Source organism: Ursus maritimus, unplaced genomic scaffold (assembly GCF_017311325.1).
Source record: "Ursus maritimus isolate PB19 unplaced genomic scaffold, ASM1731132v1 scaffold_31, whole genome shotgun sequence".
Lineage (NCBI taxonomy): Eukaryota > Metazoa > Chordata > Mammalia > Carnivora > Ursidae > Ursus > Ursus maritimus.
In genome coordinates this window covers 32,538,525-32,565,194 of record NW_024425675.1, presented here as the reverse complement: position 1 = coordinate 32,565,194, position 26,670 = coordinate 32,538,525, and the positions used below count along the sequence as shown (strand labels likewise).

Sequence of the window (26,670 nt, the reverse complement as noted above, 5' to 3'; positions counted from 1 at the left end):
GCCACAGGTTGGCACTACCGATTTCATTGACGTGCACTTGGAGATGCAGGGAGGTGGAGTAACTCATCCAGTAACTTGTCCTTCCCCCTGCACGTGCTCACCCCTCCATACGTCATCTGTGGGATTCCTGCAAGTCTGGTGTTCCCCTCATACAAATATGGGGTGATGCCAACAATGAGGTGTGAGCTTGGAGGATACGCGGCAGTCAGTGTGGGGGCCACGTTTTCGAACATAGCGCTCGGCCCGGGCTGAGTGCCTCATGTTCGTCACCTCCGTTAGCCTTTGTCCAACCCGCCCGGCATGCGTGATCGCCCGCACTTCTCATCGCACTGCTGTTTTGTTCCTGGCTAACTGGGTGTTTCCAGTTTTCACTGTGTTCAGTAGTCTCCTTGCACTGTGTCCTCCTGCTTAGAAGGGTTGCTTCCTGATGGACACTCAGGTTGTCCCAGGCCTCCCTCCACCACAAACGGCCACCAGTGTAAACACGAGGGATTCGTTACTGTGTGTGTCCAGGAACGGAATTTCTCCCTGATGGCAGGATGTGCAGGTACTAATTTGGCTAAGCTCTCGTGGGGGATGCCCGTTCAGTAGCCGGACACAGGGGTTCCACCCCCATGTGTCTGCTGGTACATGATGCTGTTCATTGCACACATGTTGTCACAGACATGACCTAGTTTACATTTGTTGGTCATTAATGACATTAAATGGCTCGTGACGTTCTTATAAGGTTTTGGCCTTTCTTTGCTGTGGATGCCTGTTCTCCTTTACCTATTTTCCCATCGCGGTTCTTATCCTTTCCTGTTGATTGGCAGAAGCTCATGGTCTTCTGGACATGAGTTCCTTTATGTACGTCAGGCTTTGTAAATATCTTTTCTAGAAGTCCTGTTGTCTGCTTATCAGTGTTTCTCATAATGTTTTTTGTTAAACAGAAAATTTTAGTTTTGTATTTACCAAATTCATTGTTTTTGGTCTAATGTTTTGTGCTTTTGAAATTTTTTATGTAAGGAATCCTTCTTAATAAGACCACAAGAATATTCTGGCACATTTTCTTGTATTAACTTTAGAGTTTTACCTTTCACGGTTCTTTAATCCATCTGTGGTTTCTCTCTATGCAGTGGGGGAAAGGGTCCAGTTTTAGTTTGTTTTTCTCTCTAGTGAGTCTGCCTTCTGTTTCAGCATCTACGCATTAGAGTCAGAGACTCTTGTGGGAAATAATTGAGGGCCGTGTAGTTTGCGTGGTAGCTGTGCCTTGATTTCTGTGTGCTCTTCCCACCACTCTGTAAGCAAGGAGGGATCTTTTTCTGTTTTGTGTGTCTGTGAATGCCAAGAACCCCAAACCAGGAAGGGGCACCTGGCATTCACTCATTCACCTGCTTGCTAAACGTTGAGTGAGTTGCGTGACTGTGGGCCCTTCTCCTGCAACCAGCTGTCCGGTCCACAGAGAGCATGAAATCTTTAATGGACCTGCACTGATTGCAGGATCAGCTCTCCTGGTAACTAGCTGTCTCCTCCAGGAATTCCTTTTCCTTCCTCTGCAAATAAAGGCCCCCATGGAGGGCCTTCGTCCCCCCCCACCCCCCGCCCCAGAGCATGTGAGTGGTGTTGTGGGGGAGGGGCAGACAGGGAAAAATCTCAAGCAGACTCCACACCCAGTGCGGAGCCGGACGTGGGGCTTGATCTCACAACCCTGAGATCATAACCTGAGCTGACATCAAGAGCTAGACGTTTCATGGACTGAGCGAGTCCAGCTCCCCTGTGTAGTCTCCATCTTAATGAAGATACAGAAAGTTGCCATCACCCCCAGAAGTTCCTTGTACTCCTTGGTCATGCCCCTGCCCCCAACCACAAGCACTGATCGGCTTTTCTTGGCAGTGGTTAGCTTTGCTTGTTCTAGAGTTTTATATAAGTGGAATCATGCAATATATTCTTCTCCATGATGGACATTACTTGGTCAGCATGGTCTGAGATTCATTTGCTGTGGGTTGTGGCAGTTAACAGACATAACAGAGTTGGAGAATCCGTTCACCTGCTGAGGGCACTTGGATATGTCCATTTGGGGGCTGCTATGGTAGAAGCTGCATGGTGCTGTCTTGTGCAGCTGTGGCTGGTGTGTGTGTGGATCGGCGCTGAGGGTACAGGTGCTCTCGTGCAGTTGTGGCTGGCGTGTGTGTGGATGGGCGTCTGAGGGTGCAGGTGCTCTCGTGCAGCTGTGGCTGGTGTGTGTGCGGATGGGCGTCTGAGGGTGCAGGTGCTCTCGTGCAGCTGTGGCTGGTGTGTATGTGGATGGGCGTCTGAGGGTGCAGGTGCTCTCGTGCAGCGGTGGCTGGTGTGTATGTGGATGGGCGTCTGAGGGTGCAGGTGCTCTCGTGCAGCTGTGGCTGGTGTGTATGTGGATGGGCGTCTGAGGGTGCAGGTGCTCTCGTGCTTGTGTTGTGGATGGGCGTCTGAGGGTGCAGGTGCTCTCGTGCAGCGGTGGCTGGTGTGTATGTGAATGGGCGTCTGAGGGTGCAGGTGCTCTCGTGCAGCTGTGGCTGGGGTGTGTGCGGATAGGCGTCTGAGGGTGTAGGTGCTCTCATGCAGCTGTGGCTGGGGTGTATGTGGATGGGCGTCTGAGGGTGCAGGTGCTCTCATGCAGCTGTAGCTGGCATGTATGTGGATTGGCGCTGAGGGTGCAGGTGCTCTCGTGCAGCTGTGGCTGGTGTGTGTGCGGATGGGCGTCTGAGGGTGCAGGTGCTCTCGTGCAGCTGTGGCTGGGGTGTATGTGGATGGGCGTCTGAGGGTGCAGGTGCTCTCGTGCAGCTGTGGCTGGTGTGTGTGCGGATGGGCGTCTGAGGGTGCACGTGCTCTCGTGCAGCTGTGGCTGGCATGTGTGTGGATCGGAACTGAGAGGGCAGGTGCTCTCGTGCAGCTGTGGCTGGTGTGTGTGCGGATGGGCGCTGAGGGTGCAGGTGCTCTCGTGCAGCTGTGGCTGGGGTGTATGTGGATGGGCGTCTGAGGGTGCAGGTGCTCTCATGCAGCTGTGGCTGGGGTGTGTGTGGATCGGCTCTGAGGGTGCAGGTGCTCTCGTGCAGCTGTGGCTGGCGTGTGTGTGGATCGGCATCTGAGGGTGCAGGTGCTCTCATGCAGCTGTGGCTGGCGTGTATGTGGATGGGCATCTGAGGGTGCAGTTGCTCTCGTGCAGCTGTGGCTGGTGTGTGTGCGGATGGGCGTCCTAGGGTGCAGGTGCTCTCGTGCAGCTGTGGCTGGCATGTGTGTGGATCGGAACTGAGAGGGCAGGTGCTCTCGTGCAGCTGTGGCTGGCGTGTATGTGGATGGGCATCTGAGGGTGCAGTTGCTCTCGTGCAGCTGTGGCTGGTGTGTGTGCGGATGGGCGTCCTAGGGTGCAGGTGCTCTCGTGCAGCTGTGGCTGGCGTGTATGTGGGTGGGCGTTGAGGGTGCAGGTGCTCTCGTGCAGCTGTGGCTGGTGTGTGTGCGGATGGGCGTCAGAGGGTGCATGGTGTTCTCTCGTGCAGCTGTGGCTGGTGTTTGTGTGGATCGGCGCTGAGGGTGCAGGTGCTCTTGTGCAGCTGTGGCTGGTTGTGTGTGGATCGGCGTCTGAGGGTGGAGCACTAGCCCCTGGGGCAGGCATGCGGGGCGCTGCTGGCAGTTGTCGTGGTTACAACGTGGGGCAGAGGAGCCAGAGGAGTGCGATGGCGGTTGGGTTCTAATTTGTATGTGTATGTTGTTTTCACATACGTGTATCAGATGCTCATCGTGTGCTTTGCCAGAATGTCACTTTTTCCGCAGGTAGTTTTGGGACAATTAGAAAACGGTGTAAGCAGAGTGCATCGTGTGTCAGATCAGCTGTAGTCGACGGAGGTGAGGAGGAAGAGGGACGGTAGGGTCAGGACAAAGAGTGGAGCTGAGAGTGAAGCTGCTGCAGAAGCCGTGTCCGTGAAGCCCCACGGCTTGTTAGGAAGGACCTGTTATAGATCTGGCTTTCCGTTTTCTTGTAGCTAGCTCGAGGGGAAGCCTCAACATTTGAACAGTGTCCGTAAGGGCTTCCATTGCTGAGGTTTCTAACAGTACTAACACCAGCGTTTTCCTGTGTCTGTTGCAAAGCCCAGGCTGGGTGGCAGAGTCTAGTCCTGTGTCGTGCAGCGAGGCCGAGGCCGAGGCCGAGGCCGCAGCTTTAACCGAAAGTGGTTGTTGCGTCGAAGAGTGAGTGGGAGGGGAGGCTGCTGCTGCTTGCACTGCTTCCGGCTACGGAGGGACCCGTGCAGACATGATGCGCCCGCGCCGCCCCCGGCCCTGCCCTGAGTTTGCATCTTCCCGGGGATGCAGCTGCCTGTCCTGGCTGCCCGCTGCTCGGCAATGCGGGGAAATGTCGGTCAGTGTGCTCGGTCGGAGCTCGCACTGAGATGCTCGTTCACCGTGACTGAGATTGAGACTCTTCAGCGTCAGCTGTTTGCCTGTTTGTAAAATGGAACCAATGTTAGCGAGAAAATAAGTAGTGTGTGTGTCACAGGGAAAATGTCTCTTTCCTCCAGGTGAAACCTGCCTGATATTTTCTAAGTTTCCATCTAGCTGTAAAACAACGCAAGATTTTACTTTACTGCTTTTAATTAAAGTCATGGCATAAATAATGTAATAATTGACGGTGTGCTGTTTGGGGTGATTAAAATGGAGCAGTTTTTGAAACAAAACGTCTTTTATGCCTTTACAATTAATGGGGAAAATTGAAAGGGTTTTTTTGTTTGTTTGTTTTGGTTGTTAATTAATCCCCCAAACCTTCAAAGTGTATCTATCATTGAACACTGTAAATTATTTTAACTTGTTCAGAAATGAGGGAAATTAAGATTGAACAGTTATAGTTAAACAAGAACCATAAAAGAATGTAGAAACCCAGCACATTTCACCGTGCCTTGGTGGGTTTTCCCCAGAGCCCCTGGGGGTCTGCGATGGTAAATAGCTCTGTCTGGTGCTGAGCGCATGGGGCAGCGGTGTGGAAGGACCACCCTGCTGTGGCCTCGGGCCTGCCAAGCAAATGGATGCCTGCGTAGTGTGCGTTTCCCGCTGCTGCACGGCAGGGTCTGTGCGAAGGAGAGATGCGGGCCCGGGGTGACGCCGGTTTCCTCTGGTGGTGTGATAGTCACCGCCCCACGGGCTGGATGAACACGGCTTGTGGTATTTGTGTCCTGGAGGAACTCCACACTGCTGACGTGGCCTGAGACTTTGGCTCTTCTCTGCTACTTCCGTGGTTTTTACACGCAGAGTCCTTGAGCATCGAGATTAGGTCAGTGTTCACTTCAGCGTTCGTCTCCTTCCGTGATTCTGGTGTTCTCACTTGAGTCTCTCAGCCCCTGAGCGTGAGCACTGTCCGATTGGCGGGGGTTAGGTAGCACCGCTGTGGGACACGGCTGACGTTATCCAGATCGTCCAGAAGACACTCAGACAGGTGTGTTCGTGTTTATTCCAGATAAATCCTCTAGACGCCGTGATAGTGTGCAGCTGTCCATTATGTCTTGTCGTTGACAGAGGACATGTCCGTGCGTTGGTGGTGGTTCCTTCTTCCACAGATTGGGACGAATTATACTGTTTTCATGAGTGTGTCATTTCTAATAGTGTGATACTAGTTCCTGAGATTGAATCATTATTAGAAGAATTAAAGCTAGAAAATCACTTTTAGGAAATTATCACCTGTGAGGTTTCTTTTATAAAAATGTTAAATCAGCAGTGTCTGTTTACCACTGAACGGAGTGTGTATTTTTGTCTTGCGACTTGCAGAATTATGTCGGGGAGATGAGCCACGTTGGGCTTTGCAGCCTGTTGCTTGGACGCACATGAGTGCTGAGCTGCAGTTGGGGGTAGTACCCTAGTGGAGACTTTGGGGGCAGACTACAGGAAAGGGAATGGGTAGGATGGGGGAAAATTAAACTTTACTGAGAAGGTCCAGAGAAACTGAACGTAACATTTAAGTATTAGACACTTACGTACCGTTTCATGGTTCATGCTAGGTTTGGCCGCTGTCTCTGCATCTCAAACCCAGTTTGCAAGTTTGCCTCCTGATTTGTTGAAGGTGCGTCCCTGTGATGGGTCCACAGCGTGTAAGACAGTGGGAGGCCTGGCCTGACCTGAACCTGCATTACTGACAAATGTGTTTGCACCCAGAGCAAAGCTGCCTGATGGTCTGAGGAAAGGAGCAGTGTGCGGGGCCCTTCGCGGTCGTGAAGGTCAGCTCTGTGGACTCCGTGTAGTTGAGTCAGGACAGTGCAGGCCTGAGGCTGGTCAAGCATACGCTGGCCTGTCATGTCTGGGACGCGGCATTGCTCCTTACTCAGCATCGATGGCGCTCTGACTCCTTTCTACTTTGTAAGAAAACGAGGTGAGAACGAGGAGTTGTTCACATTTAGGCCTCACTTGATGAGCTTGTGTTTGTGGACTTTGCCAGCTTGCTGGTGATTTCCGTCACAGTAAACGTTGAGCAAAGGTCTTGTGTTGCTTGCTAAGTTCTGGCTGTGCTGCCTGGACCACCTCACAGGAGGCTTCCAGCCCTGTTGGCAGGGACGTGTTGAACCTTCGGTCGTACTTCCTGTGCCCTTTCGCTAATTCTTTGTTTCCTCTGTGAGTTTTCTCTTACATTTTGCATCTTAATTTTATGTGTTTAAAGCTCTCTTTTCCCTTGGTTCTACCATCGTTTTCGTTCATCTTAGCCCTGAATAGATGATAAGCGCTTTGTTCCAATTCTTTCACATTATATTTAAATATGTGACTTTTTCAGAATTTATGATGCACATCTAGCTTATTTTTATCCAGGTTGCTTTTTAGTTATTCTACTGTCACTTGGTAAATATCGTTAAATTTTCCCTTCTTTCGTAATACTTGCCTTTCGTATTGAGATTTTTGTGTACTTGGACCTATTTCTAGGTATTCTGATCTCTTGTACTGTTCTTTTATTTGCCTGTTTCTGTCCAGCCTCGTTGTTTTTAAATTGTCGGTGCCGTCGGCAGTAATAAGATTGAGTGCCAGCCGCATTGTTGTCCCTGTTCCAGTGGAGTGTTTCCTGACAATCTGTGGGGCAGAGCTAGTCATTACTCATTTTTCTTCCTTCTTAAAATATGATTTATGATAACATGGTTCAATTTTGGATGCTCTTTAAGCTCATAAAATCCTATGTTGAGACATCCTGAATTTGGTCCCTGGGACAGAAGACAGCCTAGTGAAGCCATGGGTGAAGCCTGCATAGGGTCTGCAGTTGGCAGTGCCCGTGGGCTGCGCTGTGCAGCATTAGTAGTGAGCCTGGGAGAGGTTGACGTGGCCACTGCACATACTTGGGGACTGTCTTGTAGCATATATACAAACACTGCACCCTTATCTCATATACCTGAAGCTATATTCTATGTGATTTATAGCTCAGTTAAAAAAATAAAATTTTAGAGGGAAAATTAAGAACTTTTGATAGTTATACTTTTTTTTACTTAAGTTAACTTTAGGTATAGCTGGATAAAGGGCATCTGGGGACTCGACTGTTTTTGTGACTCTTCTGCGAGTCTAGAATTAATTTAAAATAAAAAATTTAAAAGATGATGTTGAAATTCTGTTACTTATTTATATATCCAAGAAGCATTTCTTGAATGCCAATTTTATGCAAAGCAGTATCTGAAAGAATTTGTTGGGGCGCCTGGGTGGCTCAGTCAGTTAAGTGTCTGACTTGATTTTGGCTGAGGTCATGATCTCAGGGTTGTGGGATTGAGCCCCACTTCTGGCTCTGTGCTCAGTGAGGAGTCTGCTTCTCTCCCTCCCCCGCCCTGCACACGTGCTCTCTGTCTCTTTCTCTCTTTTAAAAGATTTATTTATTTAAACTGACTGAGCCACCCAGGCGCCCCTAACCAAAGCTTTTACATGCATACTAATTACTTACTCTTTATTCTGAATTGCCTAAACCCAAACCTCTCATTCAGAAAACACAAACCCTTAGCATAATCCCCTCCAGTTCCATCCATGTTGATGCAAATGTTGGGTAATCATCTTTTCTGATGGCTGAGTAATATTCCATTGTCTATATGGACCACATCTTCTTTATCCATTCGTCTGTTGAAGGGCATCTCGGCTCCTTCCACAGTTTGGCTATTGTGGAAAATGCTGTTGGGAAAACTGAAGGGGAGAATCAGAGAGGGAGACAAACCATGAGAGACTCTGGTCTCCAGGAAACAAACTGAGGGTTACAGAGGGGAGGGCTAGAGGATGGGGTGACCAGGTGGTGGGCATTAAGGAGCCTGGAGCACTGGGTGTTATGCACAACCGATGAATCGCTGAACACTGCATCAAAAACTGATGAAGTATTACATGTTGGCTAATTGAATTTAAATAAAAAGAAAGAAAGAAAGAAAATGCAAACCCTTCCATGCAGCTGTTCTCTCCCCAGGCTGTGGTGGTTCCCGTGTTCTAGGGAGAACTGGTCCTTCATCCTTGTGCAGGGCTGGTCATCCTGTCCCCGTGGAAGGGGCCTCCTGGGTCTGCCCTGTGGCCTTCCGCGTGTGTGTGGCGTGTAACCCTTCTGTCCCCAAGCTGCCTTCCACTGACGCCACTTCTCTTTCGGTCTGCACACTGCCAGTAAAGAGAAAACGACTCTCCTGTGTCTTACTGCGTGTTGTTCCGCTATCTGTGCGGCTCCAGGGTGGTACGCGTCCAGGGCACGGTCCTTCCAAGAACAATGTGATGCGATGCGGTTCTTGTTAAAATAAAACCGCAAACTGGGACTGGCAAGGAATTTCCTTAAGAAGACGCAGCTACCGGTACCCTGTAGCAGCATCGTGTTTGTAATTGTGCTAATTTATGTTTGATAAAACACATCTACCAGTACCCTCAGCAGGTGTCAGGGTTAATGGGGAACGGTTACAAGAATCCTTTGCAAAGTCTGGGACAAGGGTGCCCACGTTACCACCTGGCAGTGCTGTGCTGCGGGTCCTGGTGAGAGGTTAGCACGGTTTCTCGATAGGTACTGGAAACCACCAGCCAGAAAATAATAGATAAAATAAAATCCCTTTTTCAAAAGAAACAAGAAATACGCAATACCTAGGGAAAAATTCACAAAAAGTGTGCAAAAATTTAGGAAGAAAAATTATAAAACTTTGTTAAAGACATAGAATATAGAAATGAACAGATGTACCAAGTTTATCAGAGGAAAGACTTAGTGTTGTGATATGTATTCTCAAATTAATCAAAATTTCAACCTTTTTTAAAAAAATTTTTTATTATGTTAGTCACCATACAACACATCACTAGTTTTTGATGTCGTGTTCCATGATTCATTACTTCTGTATAACGCCCATTGCACCATGCAATATGTGCCCTCCTTAATAACCCATCACCAGCCTGTCCCAGTCCCCCACACCCCTCCCCTCTAAAGCGCTCAGTTTGTTTCCCAGCGTCCATAGTGTCTCATGGTTCATTCCCCCTTCTGTTTACCCCCGGTTCATTCTTCCCTTCCTTCTCCTACTGATCTCCCTGCTAAAATTTCAAGCTTTTTCATGGATCTTGGCAAAGTGGTTTTAAAATTATAATGGGTGAATAAATGAGCAAGAAGAGCCAAGATGAGTTTGAGAAGAAAGGGGACACTACCTGTGACGGGCACGCTGGTGTCGAAGGGAGGAGCTTGCTGATTGCTGCAGGGGTGGCTGACGGTAGCTGCTTTTGAAAAGTAGCAGCAGACTCCAGCTAATAGAGGGACAGACGCAGTTTCGATGAGGGCACAGGGGACAGAGGTCTGCACCCTGCCCCTGCTCGCTGAGCTGCCCAGTTCTCGGGAGGAACTTCTCTCGACCCTCCTGGACCCACTTTAGATTTTATGCAAGTACAGACATGATCCTAGAATGTTTTTGAGAAACTACCATTTTATAGCATGATTTTAATTACCAACTTCTTTTCCCTTTTTCTTTTTAAATTGAAGTATAATTTACAAATAACATATTAGCTTCAGGTGCTCAACACGGTTGAGTATCCGTATATACAGCCGACCCTTAAACAACGTGGGTTTGAACTACATGGATCCATTTACAAACGAGTGGTTTTTTTTTAAGATGGGATAGTTCTGTAAATGTATTTTCTCATAAGAGTCTTAGTAACACTTTCCTTTTCCTAGCTTATTGTAAGAAGATAGTATGTAGTCCATTGAACATGCAGGATATGTGTTGACAGTTTATGTTATCGGTTAGGCTTCTGGCAAACAATGGGCTATTAGTAGTTAAATTTTGGGAAGTCGAAAGTTACATGTGGATTTTTGACTGTGCCAGGGGTCGGCGCCCTTAACCTCATGTTGTTCACCGTGATCACAATACATCTCGTTCATCTGGTACATTCATCACCTGACATAGTTAGAAAAACATTTTCTTGTGGTGAGGATTTGGCAACTTTTGAATATGCGGTACAGTAACTGTACCTTACATGACTGTAAGCACCATGCTGTGCGTTTTACCCTCACGACCTTTATTTTGTGGCTGAGAGTTGATACATTGACCCATTCCATCCTCCACCCCCACTTCCCACCTCTGACCACCACCAGTCTGTTCTCTGTGTCTGTGAGCATGGGTGTGTGTGTGTGTTTTCAGATTCCCATACCAGTGAGGTCATAGGTCAGACTGCTGCATGCAGCGCTGTGCCCTCGAGATTTATCCACGGTGTCACAAATGGCAAAACTTCATCCCTTTCTGTGGCTGAATAAGATTCCTGTGTGTGTGTGTGCGTGTGCACGTGTGTGCGTGCATGTGTGCTGGTGCGTGTGGGGGGGGTGGTTTGGTTTTGAGTTGCATTACCCTGATGGTTAGTGGTGTTCAACATCTGTTTGCATACCTGCTGGCCATCTTTATGTCGTCTTTGCAAGTGTCGGTTCAGATGTTTTGCCATTTTTTAAAAAAAGATTTTATTTATTTATTTGAGAGAGAGAGAAAGGGAGAGATCACAGAGAGGAAAGGGAGAAGCAGGCTCCCCGCTGAGCAGGGAGCCCAATGCGGGACTCGATCCCAGGATCCCTGGGACTATGACCTGAGTTCAGCTGTTTCACCAACTGAGGCACCCAGGCGCCCTTTGCCACTTTTTAATTGAATTTTTCGTCTCTTTGTTATTGAGTTGTATTTCTCTATAGGTGCTGGGTGTTAACCCCTATCCCCTGATATCTTAAACGTGATGTCTCCTAGAGCTTACATTACCCTAACATCTATAACACTGCTTCGTTTTTTACTGATTATGTAATAGCTCTTTGTATGGCTTATTACAATTTAGCCAGTCCCCTAAGGTTTATGTTGAGATCCTTTCTAATCTTGTGGCCAACAGTGCTGTCATGGATTTCCTGTCTTGTGTATATATTACTTCACACCTGCCTGTCTGTAGGATGAATTTCCAGACGTGGAACTGCTGGCTCCCAGGTGTTCCCGTTTCTGTGCTCGGTGGGTGTTTGCCCTGCGTGGTGGTGATCGTTCATCGTCCCCAGTGAGGCACTGCCCACCAAGCCTTGTCTGTCGGTGCAGCGTCTTCATGGACACGACAGATACACGATGTTCTCTTGTGGTTTTTCTTAGTACTTAGGATTTTCTTTTTTTTTAAAGATTTTATTTATTTATTTGACAGAGAGAGACAACGAGAAAGGGAACACAGCAGGGGGAGTGGGAGAGGGAGAAGCAGGCTTCCTGCTGAGCCGGGAGCCCGATGCGGGACTCGATCCCAGGACCCTGGGATCATGACCTGAGCCGAAGGCAGACGCTTAAAGGCTGAGCCACCCAGGCATCCCAGTACTTAGGATTTTTAAAAACATATTAGGAGTATGTATAACTTAGATCTTCTGGGTGTGTGTATTACAAATATATTTCCCAGGTTAGCATTTGTGATTTTAACTTTGGTTATCCTGGTTTTTTGCTATGTAGAAATTGCTGATTTTACGTATAATTTTCAGTCTTCCTAAATCACTCTGGCTTTTGTTTCATATTAGGAAAATTTTTCTTACACCATGATTGCTCTCCCATGTTCTTCTTCTAATGATTGTGTGGTTTTCTTTTTAATCTTTAAATCTGACCAATTCAGAATTTACTGATGGGCACAGACTAAGGTAGGGCTCCACGCTCCACATTTTTTCTTTTTTCAAGTCAGTGAGCCCTTGTCCTGTCATGTGTTGATTGATCGATCTTTCCCCCGCCTGTTTGACGTGACACTTTGATCATAATCAAACTGCGTGTTGGGGTCTCTTTCCGGACTTGGTGTTCGTTCTGTTGGCCTGCTGTTCCGCCCAGGTTCAATTACTTTGGCTCTATAATGTTTTAATATCTGATATTACCCTGAAAGAATTTTCTTGGGAAGTTCTTTTTTAATTCTCTATAGAACTTTAGAATTAACTTGCCCTCTTTGTGGTGGCACTTAATTAAATAATCTTAGGGGCAATTCGGATTTTGGGGTCTTCCATTCAAATAGCAGGCATGTCTTTCCATCTCTTCATCTTCTCCTGTATCTGTCACATTTCAGGATTTTTTTCATACAGATCTTGTCATTTATTCTATTTATCACTGTGTGTTACTGTCTTTCTTACTGCTGTTGTAAATAATTGGGGTCTTGTTTTAAATCTCCTGTGTTTTTGGTTTGTATATATGAATGCTATTAATTTTAGTATATTAGTTTGTATCCACACAAATAATTGATTATATTATTTGGTTATTTAAAATAGTATGTCAGCTGATTTTCTTGGGTTTTCTAAATATGTAATCTGCAAATAATGATCATTTTAAATCTTTACCAACTTTTACACCATTTCTTTATTCCAGCTGTGCTGCTGATTACCTTTGGCAGAGTGTTAAAGACATCTTTGACTATTCCCGATCAGGTTATGAAAGTATTTACTCCATTTTGTTAGGGGCAGGTTGTCGAATTTTACTTTTTAATACATATAGAAATCTTCATGATTTCTCAGTTTTGATCTATCAGTGGGATAAATCGTATTTCTTGATTTCTTAATATCTTTGGAGAAATCCTGGAATTAAACACTTGGTTAAGGTATTTTTTGGAGTGTATTAATATGTTAATATCTGTCTTACATTAACACTTAATATTATTTTGTCAGTTGAAATATTTAAGGTTTTTACAGTGTTGGCCTAGTTTTTCTGTGCTATTTTTGTAGGGGTTTGTTACCATTATCTTGCTAGATTCCTTGCTTCCCTTTATTACGCACCAGAGAAGTTTAAATCACATTGCAGTTATCTGGCCATTAAGATTTTGATAGAATTGCCTTGTGAATATGTCCCTTCCTGGTGTTTTTCTAAGAAATTTAGGCTCTTTGCCAACCTCCTCTGTTAAATTCTTTTGGAATTGTTCAAGTATTCTGGTTTTTTCTTGGTCAGGTTTTGGTCGTTTATATTTTCCTAGAAAATTATAGAGTTTATCTTCAATTTTTGCATAGGAATGAACAAAGTAGTTGCTTATAATTAATTTCTTTGTTATGTATGGCTGTGGCTCTGTAGACATTTCTTAGTTTCTTTGTTTTTGTGCTTTGTGTCTTGACTGTTGGCTCAATTAGTTAGTGATGTCTCTGTTTTTCCCTTAAGGGGCTCTTGGACTAATATTATTTTTAGGTTTTTATTTTTTAACTGGTTCTGCTTTAGCTTTCTAGGTACTGTGCTGGGATATTTTTGGGCAGCTTTTAGAGTCACTGGTTCATGGGAGTTTTCCAGTTGTCCTGGTTTGCTTTCACTGTAAGGACCAAGTTGTTCTGTGGGCACCTGGGCTCAGTCAGTTGAGCGTCGGACTCTTGGTTTCGGCTCAGGCATGATCTCCGGGTCCTGGGATCGAGCCCCGCATCGGGCTCTGCGCTCAGCACAGAGTCTGCCTGACGTTATTTCTCCTCCCTCTCTCTCTGCTCCTCCCCCTTCACACTCTCGCTCTCTCTCAAATAAATAAATGAATACGATCTTAAATAAGGTTGTTTTTGTGTCCAGTTTTATGCTCAACTTTAATGAATTTTCCTTGGACCTGTTGAAGGTACGTTTTGGGTTTCAGAATAAATTTAACCAAACTAGATCTGCCTTGATAATTAGGTCTTCTGTATGAATACCTAGTTCTGTTTCCTGGATGTTTTTGTGGACGGAGAGAAGTGAAGTCTCGTAATTCTGTATTCCTGTCAGTATTTCCTTTATTTCTTACAGTCTTTGCTTTATAACAACCTATGCCCTGTTTGCCTTTTTTTAAAAAACAGTTCTTGTCCTGGATTGCCGATCTTGTTGGTTGCCGTGCTGGTCCCGGCTTCATGCGGACTACATTTCTGTGATGTGCCTGTGCCCGTTCTTGCCTCGTTGTCCTGAGCCACTTTAGAAGTGTGTCCTGTAGACTGTGAGTTCGGTGTTGTGATGCAGGCTGTCTTTTTCGTACTGTGGAGTTTAGCCAGTGTGTATTTATTAAACAAAGTTGGTTTTGGTCCTGTCATCGAATGTAATACGCTTTCTGTTGTTTCTTTTGGTGTTTTTGTTTTGCCAATTAATGTGTTTTTTTATGAGTTCTTCAGATACTTTAGAACGTTTGTATTTTTGTTCTGAGGGTTACCTTTATAAATTTAGATGGACTACTTCATCCTTGAGGTTTTTTCTGTTGGTTCCCTCCCGTGAACAGTGAGGACGTTAGGACATGTTCATTTTGGCTCATCTCCCTCCCCCCTGGCCCCCGCCCCCCGCTGGACTGGTGATTTCTGCTAGCCCTGACTTGATGCATCAGAGTCGAGCCCCACCAGCGACCCGCTTTCTCCCCTCGGGCAGTCCGTCAGCGTCCGGGTCTCTCCCGGGGCCCTGCTGGTTGTGCTTGCATGTCAGTTGGTCAGGGCCGGGGTATGCTCCCTGTCATCCCCTCCGCCCCTCCTGAGCCCTCCAGCTACCTGCATTGACAGACGGAGCACACCTTTGAAAAGTTCACGATCTTGTGAACAGAACAGGTGTCTGCTACACTCTGCAAGTTCATCAGTCCTCAGTTGGGGTTCACTACTTTTCTTTGTTGAAATGTGTTCTTTGAATTAGAAAGGTGGTTCCATGATGGGTACTTGGCATTTGTGGAATGATTTGTTGTGAAGGCTTTGGTATTGAAATGACAGATGAATCTTGTGGGCGTTGCCCCCGTGTCTTGTACGTGCAGCGCCTCTTTGGGGAGATGGCGGCCGGCCTGGTTTGCCTCGTCCTGTGTCTTGTGTCTGATGCCCAGGAGCCTCCTGGTAGAGGGTGTTGAGGTTTCAATGGAGGGAACGGGAAAATAGCACAAATTCAAACATATCTGTAACATTGTGCTTCCTTAAGAAACAAGCTATGAAGCAAATGTGCGCTCATGTTAGCATGAGTTCACAGAGCTGGCGAATACAAGGGAGCCTGCAGCGGTATTCTCTGTGGGCCAGAGTATGTTTGAAATGTTACATTTTTAAAAATTGAATAAAATGCTGCGACTGTAGGTCCGGGATTCTGTTTAGTGATCCAATCCAAAGTATATTTCATTGAAAATCATATTTTTGCCTAACTGATCCCAACATACTTTCTTGTTTCTTTATATGTCGGTACCAGTCATGTAATTCTTGTACGTTCGTTAGTGTCATTTCCTACGTTTTGAGTCCTAGTGTTTTCTATTCTGAAGTCTTATGTCTAGAGATGATAGACTTATGAATTTGAATTTGCAGAGTGAAAGTTAGTTGGGTTGCTGCAGAGGCCAGAACTACATGGGATGTTAGAGTAAAATCTGTTAAGTGATTTCTGTTTGCTAGTTAAGGACTATTTTGAACAAATACTCCTCTAAATATACAAATAGATTTAAGGTTTAAAATAGCATGATAGGGGCACCTGGGTGGCACAGCGGTTAAGCGTCTGCCTTCGGCTCAGGGCATGATCCCGGCGTTATGGGATCGAGCCCCACATCAGGCTCCTCCGCTATGAGCCTGCTTCTTCCTCTCCCACTCCCCCTGCTTGTGTTCCCTCTCTCGCTGGCTGTCTCTATCCTGTTGAATAAATAAATAAAATCTTTAAAAAAAAATAAAAATAAAAAAATAAATAATAAAATAGCATGATAATTAAAAGACTTAAGTATCCAGGACCTTGTTTCTTTAGCAGGGCCCTCATAAGTACCAGTTGTAACAAAGGAGAAATAAATCACCTCTATTTATTTATTTTCAAGTCCTAAGGGATTTTTTAATTTGTTTTTCCTCTGTACTCAGGTATATGTCTCGAGTCCACGGTATGCATCCAAAAGAGACCACCCGTCAGCTGAGCCTGGCTGTGAAAGATGGTCTCATTGTCGAAACCTTAACAGTGGGTTGCAAAGGCTCAAAAGCTGGTATTGAGCAGGAAGGATACTGGTTGCCAGGAGATGAGATTGTAAGTATATTTTATTTGATAAATTTGGGGATGCTGACTTTAAGTCTTTGAACATTATTTAACTACAACCCATAGTAATTCATTTTTAGAAGTTTAGTAATATTTCACTTCAGTATTTCTTATTAACATGAAAGGCCTACGTCGGCAGGATGGATAATTTCCTCCCTCTTTAGGAGAAAACTCACTTCTACAAAGAGCTTCCTTTCTCTGTCTAGGTTACCTTGAATCTGAAAAATAAAACAAAGTCCCTTTTATTGTTCACGTAACTAATGGTCTTCCTGTTTTCTTCAGTAAATGTTAGTACAGACTGTTTCAATGCAGGATAATGTCGATGCCATCTAGACAGAGTGAGCAGGAGACTGTCTTCTCCGGGCTGATGTCGTCTGTGCCCGCAGCCACCTGTCCGTGGCTTCTGGGGAACTAGGTTCCTTGGATGGTGTCCTCACTGACTGTGACTGTAACCGGTTTGCTGGCGCTCCAGCAGAAATCAGGAAAGACAAAGCTAATTTTCTTTATATTTTGCCTAGTTCTTACTTTGACTCCTCTTCTAAGTAAGGACATTATAATCTTTTATTTGGAACCTCGGCACGTACAGAAGTGCATTTGTTTCTTATGTAACCTTTGGTTTCATGTGTAATGTTTTTGTATTCCTACCTTAATTTGCATTTGATGGTTAATACCTTGATTAGAAAAGTCTTAATTTTTGCTAAGGAACATCATTTAAGGATGATAGGTTTCAAATATAATAGATCCTTTTTTTGTTTGTTTGCTTCTAAAAGGAATTGACTTAGTAAGTAGGTGTTTTGAGAATGTTTATCATGAATTCTCCAACATCATAAAAATGACACAAAATCTTAAAATTGGTTCTTTGCGGGATCTTTCCCCAAGCATTGTGAATCGTATTTCCCTTTCTGGCTCCCGCTTGCTGTCCGGCCCTAGAGCAGCAAACCGACAGCACGTTTTCTGGGGCAGCTGGTCCCCAGGAGCAGCAGTGAGTCTAAATGTTAGAGCAGTTGTTCAGTTGTAATACTGTGTTTGTCAGTGTAATCTGTGCCTTCAGAGTTAAGGAAATTCACACTTCCCACAAATAGAAAACGTGGGAAAAAAATGTTTAATTTCACTGGTCTCATTTGATCTGTGCCCTTGAAGTGCTCTTGAAAACTTAAGTGAGAATGTGTCTATCATAATAACTGCTCTGTTCACTTCCTCCCAGAAAAGCAGAGCTTTGTTGCCAGCAAAACAACTTTGGGTGCCAAGTCCCAATAGTTACAGTGTGAGGTGAGCTAGACCTGTCTCCACCACACTTTGGCAGTTGATAGCTTATCATATACTGAGAATAATCCAGGTAGTAGAAAATGTCTAGTCCCAAACACTTGGACATTTGCAGACTTAGTGTGGACATTTCCGGGGTCTGCGTACAACCCGCCAGTAGTAAGTGCAGCTGAGTCCACGGGATCTTGGTTTGTCTACCACGTGTGCATCTTTGATGCAAGAGATTTTCCTTCCTTTTTAGGGTTGTGCCTCCGCGTGAGCTTTCTCCCTCTTCAGGTGGGACTTGTCTGTCGGCTCCCACGAGCAGCTGAAGAGCTGTCCCGTGTTCACCGCAACATGGACGCTGTGTTCGGTGCTGCACGTGGACGTGTCCTTCCCGCACATATTTGTAGCGCCAACCTTTTTTCTTTTTTCAAGGTGAAATTTTAGATGTTCAATCAAACAACCAGTGTACAGGTTCTGTAATTTCTTACTAACGTTTCTTATACTGAGTACGCATGTTGCAAGTGCAGCCGGGTGTGTGAAAATTGTGCCCAGTGTGTGAAATACGCAGCAGTGTAGTGTAGCGGAGAGGTCAGGTCTTACATGTTAACAGAGAGGGCTCCCATCCCACCTCATGCGTTTATTTAGTCGTGTGATCTTGAGGAAATTTCTTAACCGCTGATCCTCATTACTCACCTGTAATATGAGCATATTAATATGTATTTCACTTGATTGTTTTAAGGATTAAGTGAGATTATCTGTATAAAGCTTATAACCATGTGTTCAGAGCAAGTTTTGGCCAGCAAATAAATATGGTTAAGAAATGTCTGTATACAGTGTAGCAAAAACACATGCATTTCTTACAACCACACGAGCAGAAATTCTCATCAGGGTCTTTTTACTTTTATTTTTTTTTATTTTTTTTATTTTTTTAAGATTTTATTTATTTATTCGACAGAGAGAGAGACAGCCAGCGAGAGAGGGAACACAAGCAGGGGGAGTGGGAGAGGAAGAAGCAGGCTCCTAGCGGAGGAGCCTGATGTGGGGCTCGATCCCATAACGCCGGGATCACGCCCTGAGCCGAAGGCAGACGCCCAACCGCTGTGCCACCCAGGCGCCCCAGGGTCTTTTTACTTTTAAACCTGTATCTTCAAACACAAGGAGATGTGTAAAGAGGTTTCCCCGAGACACTGGGTTTAAGGTGCAAGTATGGCGTGATGAGACTGTGTGTGTTTCTCAAACCCATGACTGGGTTAACCCCTGCTTCCAGTGCTGGCATGCTGTCGTGCTCATGCACTGAGTACCCTAGAAGGACACAGCTGAGGTGCGGCCGGGGCGTGCGGGCTGCTGTGTACGGGGCCCGTTCTGACCCGCACCGCTCAGAAAGTGCATTCAGCCCCTGCTGCCAGCCACCCCCACGTGTGTGGCAGCCATATGTCTCCCCGAGTGAAAACAGCGTTAGGGGAGGGCGCCCTGTTCTAACTCGCACAGAGGTGTTCTGTGGGCCAGCCCCGCGTGCTGGCATTTGAGTCTGGGGCCCTTCTTCATAGTTTCTCCACCTTGTACACACGATTCTCTGGACATCGAGTTCTTAAACTGGAAGATGCATGTCATTCATCTTGTTGACTGTTGACTTTATGACTCCCTGTCAAGAGAAGTCAAGCAGGTATATGCGGCCTTGAGAAGGAAAGACATAAGATTTTTTGCTTATTCCTTTTTAAACCTTTAATTGGAATTAAAATAGTCTCTCTTTTTTAAAAAAAAAAAAAAGTTTATTTATTTATTTGAGAGAGAGAGCACACGCAGGGGGAGAGGCAGAGGGAGGAGACTCCCCACTGAGCAGGGAGCCCGATGTGGGACTGGATCCCAGGACCCTGAGATCGTGACCTGAGCCGAAGGCAGACGCTTCACGGACTGAGCCACCCAGGCACCCTGAAGTTAAACTATTCTTTACTCAGGAAGTTCTGTCATTTGAAACATGGGTAGTAAAGCTCTTCTCAGTCTCTAAAAGTAGCAGCGGTAGCTCCGAGGCGGGGAGAAGCTGACTTCCCTTGGTAAGTCCCCATGGTGTATTCCTGAGATGCTCTGTGTTAGCATAGAGGATGGGCTCGTCTCTACTGCCGTTATGGCGGGAAGGAGAAGGTGGTCCTTATACCGCTCCACGGTAGCTGAGCGGAGAGCCCGTTGGGGTCACATTTGTATTCCACCTTGGCTGCCTTTTCTCCCGATGCTTATTTTTAAAAACTGATACAATTGAAAGATATGCATATCTTAAACATTATTTTTATTAAACCAGCAATCATGTGACAAATGCCTAACATAACAATATGTAGGATATAATTATATATAATCTGTTGAAGAGGAAGCCTGTATAAGCAAGGACTGGCCTCCATCATGCTGAGGCTCCTTCTGCCAGGCTGGAATGATTTCTGGACATCTGGGTTCTGATCCCAACCACCACTAGAGCCCTGTCCAAGTGGTGATTCACTGGGAGAAACTATGACAAAATTAGGCAGTAGATAACCATCTTCCTGGTGACATTTTAAGTATGTCCATTTGAGAAGGCAGAAGTAAATACGCAATTATTAAAAATGAGGCCGCTCTCAATTTTAAATGGTTTGCTTAAATATTAGTCAACAAAGCAGGAAAAGTATCTGCTCCAACCAATTTTAAAAAACGACCTTGCTGACCCTGGGGAACACTCTCGTAAATTTTTTAGTTTTCTTCCAGATTTGTATGTCATTAATAGTCACTGATAGGATCCAAGCAATTCTTCTAGAGGTGGTTCTCAGAGCTTTCAAAATTATTTGAGTCAAGGCCAAGAGACCCAGGGCACAGAGTGAAACCTTGTGTGTCGGACCATTCAACATTTTGTTAGAGCAAAGCTTTTTTCGTTTGATTTTTAAAGCAATCCTGCATGTTCTCCCGAAGGCTTCATCATCTGCTTGTGCTGGAGAAAGATGCGTGGCGGGCTGCTTCAGTCCATGTGTGATTCTCACATCTTGAGAAACCTATTTCTTGGGCAGAATTTTACCGTTTGCTGGGCTGAATTTGGCATTTAGTAGCTCCCTTTGTAGTAAACACATTAATTTCTCATGGTTTAAACTTTTAACTCAGAAGGAGCTCGCTAGAGATTAGGAAGGTCTTATAAAAGAATTCAGTGCAGTCTAGTAGGGCAGGTAGCCTTGAGCTAGGGATCACGTGCAGATAAAACATCAAATATGTGTTTCGATACTGAGACAGCTGTAATACTATCTATTTTCATGACTTCCCGCTTTCTTCATGGTTCCTGGTGCAGAGCTGTGACTCGGCCCTACTGTTTGACAGATACGTTTGATCTGACACTAAGCGATTTGGTTACCAGTGTCGCGGTTGACTTAAAAGTGCACAACAGTGACACGCGCTATTACGCTTTCTGCTCGCCTTCCAGATGTGGACTTGGGTCTCGTCTCTTCTTTCCCAATCACTGCTATGTCAGAATCAGTGTTTGTAGAGTAGCCTCCCCAGGACCCCTTGCACTGTCACTTCGAGCCCTCTGCCAGCCTTCCTGCTGCTGACTGAGACGCACGTACACACAGGAGTTCAGGTCTTAGCTGCCGAGCCCTGCTTCCATCCATGGAATCCAGCTCGTCCTGCCAATAAGCAGGACCTCATGCTGCTTTTAAAGTAGGCCTAGGTGAAAATGTAGAATTCTTTATTTCTTGCTTTTTCTCATGTAATTAAGGTTTTAACACTTAAAGAAGCATAATTAATGAAAATACACATTTTATGGTTTCTTTGAAGGGATCCCATGTTCTCCTGGGGTTACGTGGATTTGGTCTTAATTTGCAGAGGGGCAAGATGGACACTTTCCTGTCATTCTGTTTCTCCACATTCAGAACGACCAGTCTAAGAGCAGCTGCAGTTTCCATACCCCTAGAAACTTGTTACGTTCACATCTTTTAGATAAGAGAGGATTGCATCTGTGTCTTTTCCTTCAGAAGTCACAGCATTATACAGCCATGGCAAGAAGTGTTCTCTTGATTTGCTCTTGAAAAAAGATGAAGAGAAGCCGCTGAATTCAAGCAGCTTGACCGCCTCAGCCCACTTCGTAAATCCAAGTACTGAACTGAGAAATGTTTAAATGTAGATCTTTGCATTTTTGTGGTTTAGTTGTCATAAATTAATCAGTCATACATTTTAAGTACTTAAGTGCAAAACTTGAAGCTCTTTGGATGGCATTGATTTTTTTTAAGTGAAATATATCTTATTACGTTTATGCTAATCATGTGCAGAACTGCACGTTGCTTCCAGAGCTGTTACCTGTCTCGGATGCAAAGATGTGTAAAGTCACTTATTTACGAAGTGAAGTATTAAGTGTCTGTGATTATGAATTAACTAGAAACCAATTGTACTATGGTTCTATGTGTATTCAAACTGTAATGTACTTAGAAATTATTCTTTATTTGGTAAAGTATTTCCGTTCTTTTCAGTAGAGCATTTTGGGTCATGCTATCCTGTTACATTCCGTTCAGCTTTGATTGACTGGATTTGTGTGTGTGTGTGTGTGTGTGTGTGTGGTTCCTTTTCCCCCCTCCTTCTTTCTAAATTCTAGTTCACTAAGCAGTGTTATTGTAGTTTTATTTTTAAAAAATAATTTTTAAAATGACTGGAGATATTTAATCATCAAATTCTTAGCTCTCAATGATTAATTTTGCATTGTATCTATGTTAAATACCACATCAAACACATATTTGATAAAGTGAGATTTATCTGCTCATTGCATTAAGTAGGGAATGACCAGAAAGGTGAGAATCTCTTTCGAGTGTGGGGAGGGTGGATTACAGTTGGGAGGCCCAGTTACAGATGCAGCTCTCCCAGCGAGCCCTCGGTCAGCAGCGTGTCTTGCTGTCTCGTTACAGAAATGCTGCGTCAGCCGTCATCAGGAGTGTAGAGTCCTGAGACGGAAACTCGCACGGTAGTGTTACAAACGCCACGTCTTATGTGACCTGCCCTCAAGTCGTTTGTGCGCTCTAGCAGACCGTCTCAGTAGCCAGCCAGCACTCACTGAGCACAGTAACTCGTTTCATCCTTACAAAAACCCTGTAAACGAGGCACAGTTTAGTTCATTTGACAGATAGAAAATGATACACAGAGAAGCTAGGTGTGCTGCCCCAGATCACAGAGCCCACGGAGGCCAGAACCGGGACTTGAGCCAGTGTGGCTCCCGAGTTTTGAGCAAATGCTGGACGTGGTGACGGACATAGGTCAGCAGGCCGCTTGTAGATGGCGGGCTGTTTTCTCCTAGGCTCTGAAGACCGCCTGTGTGGACCTCACACCGTGGCCAAGTACCGAGTTTACCTTGTTCACGTTCCTCACTCCCAACTTAAAAAAATGCAGTCTTGAACCACTTTCTGATCAAAAGGACATTACATTCATGGTCTTGTGCAGATTTTAATGGCACCGAATTTGTCAGTCAGCTGTTTTGCTAACATCACTACAGGTTTTGTGGCACATGAATTCTCTTTGAATTTTCTCTTTGTCCATGTGTAGCTTCTGTGTTAGTGTCAGAGTTTCCTCGTAAACTTGTAATGACTCTTGAGTTTGCATGCTGCTGTTTTTCATTGATGATTAGCACATTCAGAGATTATCAGTTGATACCATCCACAAAATAACGTAAGTTGTATAGCAATTAATAGTTTGTGTACAAAATCCCTTTAGCTCTGTGTATTGCCTGATAATGAGCAAAGTTGTAGTAGAGAGACCAAGATTATTTTGTTTTTATTTTGAAAGGCCTACAGTATGCAGCCTTTCTCCAGGACAGCAGCCCCAAACAAGGTGAACTAATTTTGCACTATGTTATTTTACTTTTTAATTCTGCCCTTTTTTTGTATTACATTTCCATCTTTTTTTAGGCTATCTTAGTTTATTCTTGCTAGAATTACTCATTAAAATCAAACTGTCTGTACATTGCTTCTAGTCTTGGATTTTATGCTAGTAGGTTTGCATTTTTAAAACTTTCTTGAAGTACTGGAGTGTCATTTCACATAATATGCTGTCGATCAGGCTTTGTCTAGAGTGGTTGCTGACATCTGGTGAAATCCAGGGAAAATGCACGCTTAGCTTTTGGCACACATTGAGTGTTTCAGAAGTACTAAATCAGTGGATTGTGTTTACTAAAAGACAAACTGTAGGCAAATCTGCCTGTAACAAACATTCTTATATCATTTATAGCCCTAACAACGTTTCCTGGATTCAAAACCTAATAACTTTTGAACTTGACTTTTGCATGTTACGTATTCTGAGCAGCTACTGCGGCCCTTAAAAGAATGAACAGCACCTACATGCTGTTACATAAACAGGTGTCCACATGTTCCTCTACTTTAACTTGACTTGAGGTATACTTTCATTCCTACAATTTTTGTGAAAAACTAGGTCTAGGATTACACACACCGGTGAAGAGAGATCCACTTTCCTCTTTGTGTCATGGTGGGACGGGAAACGGGGGTAAGAAGAAGTCAGGAGACGCTAGGGGAACCTGAGCTGCGTGCCTCGTCTTGGTGAGCCGAGTTCCCATTTTGCGAAGAATTACAGGAAGATGAATTGATGTAAAAAAAATTCAAATGATGAAAGATGGCGGTTTCTTTTGTTCATAATGAATCAAATATAAGCCATCGAAATCCTTTAAGATGTTTCTGAACAGCTAGGAAGAAAATATTCTGCAAGACTTTGTTGCAAACTGGGAAGGAGTTGTGTTGATTAAAAATAGACCAAAGTATGTTATTCTTACTGAAACCTAATTTATCGACAAATTATGAGACAAAACTTGAAATAGCTGAAGTGCAGCTTCCCACCTAAGCCCTGTACGATGGGCGCCCCCAATGACCATTGTCACTGCCAGGCGCCCACACGCACGTGTTGTATCCAGCGTGGTGAGCTACGTTTCTTCTACCATGTGCAAATTAGGGTTTTATGTCAAATCAATATCTTACGATTTTTTTAAGTAGTCTGACTGAAATCCCTCCACCAAAGTAAGTTTGCAGCAAATCTGCAGCAAATAACCAGAAATGGTCATGCTTTTTTATTACTTTGGTTGATAAAGACCACTTTTTTAATAAAAAGCAAACCAAAAATTTACACTTTTGTAGAATTTGGTAAATGTACTCTAGCCACGACTCTGATTATGGGTAGGAAGACATGAACTTGGGAACGTTCTCTTTTGAAGGAGTGGGTGGTAAGCCCCTTGTGAGGTCAGGCAGTGATAATGTGGACCTTCGGTGCCAGAGGCTCCAGTGTTTTCTGGACAAGTCCACGAGGAAGCCTGTGTACCGGGGGGGAGGGGTTACTGACCTGAGAGAAAACAAGAGAGCCGCCCGGCCCCAGAAGCAGACTGTAGGCAGTGGTTTATGAAAAGAAAAATGATGGTGGAGCTTAGGCCTGGAATTTCAGGGTCCCCGTTGAAAGTGGCCTGGATTGCACTACGTGAGGGCTCGACCCTTGTTCGTTTATTAACTACATCAACAGAGGAAGGCTGAGAGTTAAGCCATCACTCTTAACACAGGGATTTTCGATAGAAGCTAAGAGTGACATTTATAAGGAATGTATTAATGAATTAGTGCTAAATTAAGACAACCAGTAACATCTTCCTGTTTCTAGTTAAATGGTGTTGGCTGTTCACACACAGAGTGTAACAGAAAATGTACAAGAGCACCCGTCCTTATTTCATTTCTGGGGAGAGTCCCAATAAGAAAAACGCCTGCTTCCTGTTTTGTTTCTTTATGGTAATGTCCTTTGGAGAACGTGATTAAACCTTTAGTTTCACATTTTCAATTTATTTTTCCAAATTCAACAGACCCTGAAAATTTGACAACTGTCAGAACATGGACATTCTGATTAATGTTATTTTCAATAAAGCATCCAATACCATGGATGAGAAGATAAGAATAGTGAGCATCATATTTACTACTATTCTCTCTGTTCCCACAGTGTGCTAAGTACTTACTGTATTTTGTTTAAAATGCAGAACAAAACAGGTTGGTTTATTTGAAATACTGAGCTGTAGATGCTGGTTTGGGGTATTCAGTTTACTGAAGAAATAATTCCATAGATTATATTAAAAAAATGAAAGATAATGTTAGAACTGGGATTGGCTCTGGACTTACTTCATTTGGGCTGGTTTTACTATCAGATCACCTTAAAATATTTTGAGTATTAATACTGTTCAGGAAAGAAATTCAAAATTTAAAGAAGCAAATTTCTAGGTATTTTTTCCCTCTTGTTTTAATACAGTAAAATGTCTAAAATTGTTTTTAATGCCTAACTTCTGATGGACTTTAGTTTCAATTTTGTTCTTAGTCATTGCAGATATTGACAAAATGTCATACGAAATTATTTTGTATTTTTTGTAGGACTGGGAAACAGAAAATCATGACTGGTATTGTTTTGAATGCCATTTGCCTGGAGAGGTGTTGATATGTGACCTGTGTTTTCGTGTGTATCATTCCAAGTGTTTGTCTGATGAGTACAGGCTTAGAGACAGCAGTAGTCACTGGCAGTGCCCAGTATGCAGGGTGAGTACCTATGAGCTTTCATGTGCTGGTCAGAGGGTTGGAATTCACTGATAATAGCTGTGCAAGATACCCCAGGTGGGCGTGCCAGGTGAATGGATGACAGACTGGAGGGTGGGGGTTATCAACTGAAATGATGGTGAATGAACACAGCACTGGTCAGTGCGTACCCCAGAACACCTGACATACTCAGGGTATGGACTGTAGAAAGTTCCAGTCACATAAAAATACACTTTCTTCCCTTACATTACACTTGCCTCTGGATTGTGTGACTCCTGTCATGGCTAGCCTTTGGAAATCAAGGAATAGTCTCCCACACTAGGTTTGGTTCAATCTATCCTCTCCATTCAGGAAACACAGCCAGCAAAAGGCACATTGTTGGAAACATTTTGTATCTAACTTCCCATTTTATATTCATGTAATGTCGCCTTTCTTTTTTGTCATATCATGGGTTAGTTTATTCCTTGCTTGTATTTTATTTGGAGGGTGGAGGGATGGGACAGTTGTATATAAAGCATTCT

At 44.5% G+C, this 26,670-nt stretch overlaps 1 protein-coding gene across 15 annotated transcripts in view; it reads left to right on the top strand.

Annotated features, from left to right (window-relative positions):
- The window catches only part of ZMYND11 (zinc finger MYND-type containing 11), a 122,520-nt gene that overhangs the window by 55,297 nt on the left and 40,553 nt on the right, over positions 1-26,670 (top strand). For 9 of the 15 annotated variants that reach the window (XM_040645485.1, XM_040645491.1, XM_040645487.1 and 6 more), the window contains 3 exons: positions 16,190-16,349; positions 23,376-23,420; positions 25,991-26,152. In XM_040645485.1, the coding sequence (XP_040501419.1) occupies positions 16,190-16,349; positions 23,376-23,420; positions 25,991-26,152 (367 nt within the window). Of the gene's footprint in view, positions 1-16,189; positions 16,350-23,375; positions 23,421-25,434; positions 25,529-25,990; positions 26,153-26,670 lie in introns of those variants that run through there. The other 6 variants (XM_040645489.1, XM_040645494.1, XM_040645488.1 and 3 more) reach the window with 3 other exon arrangements.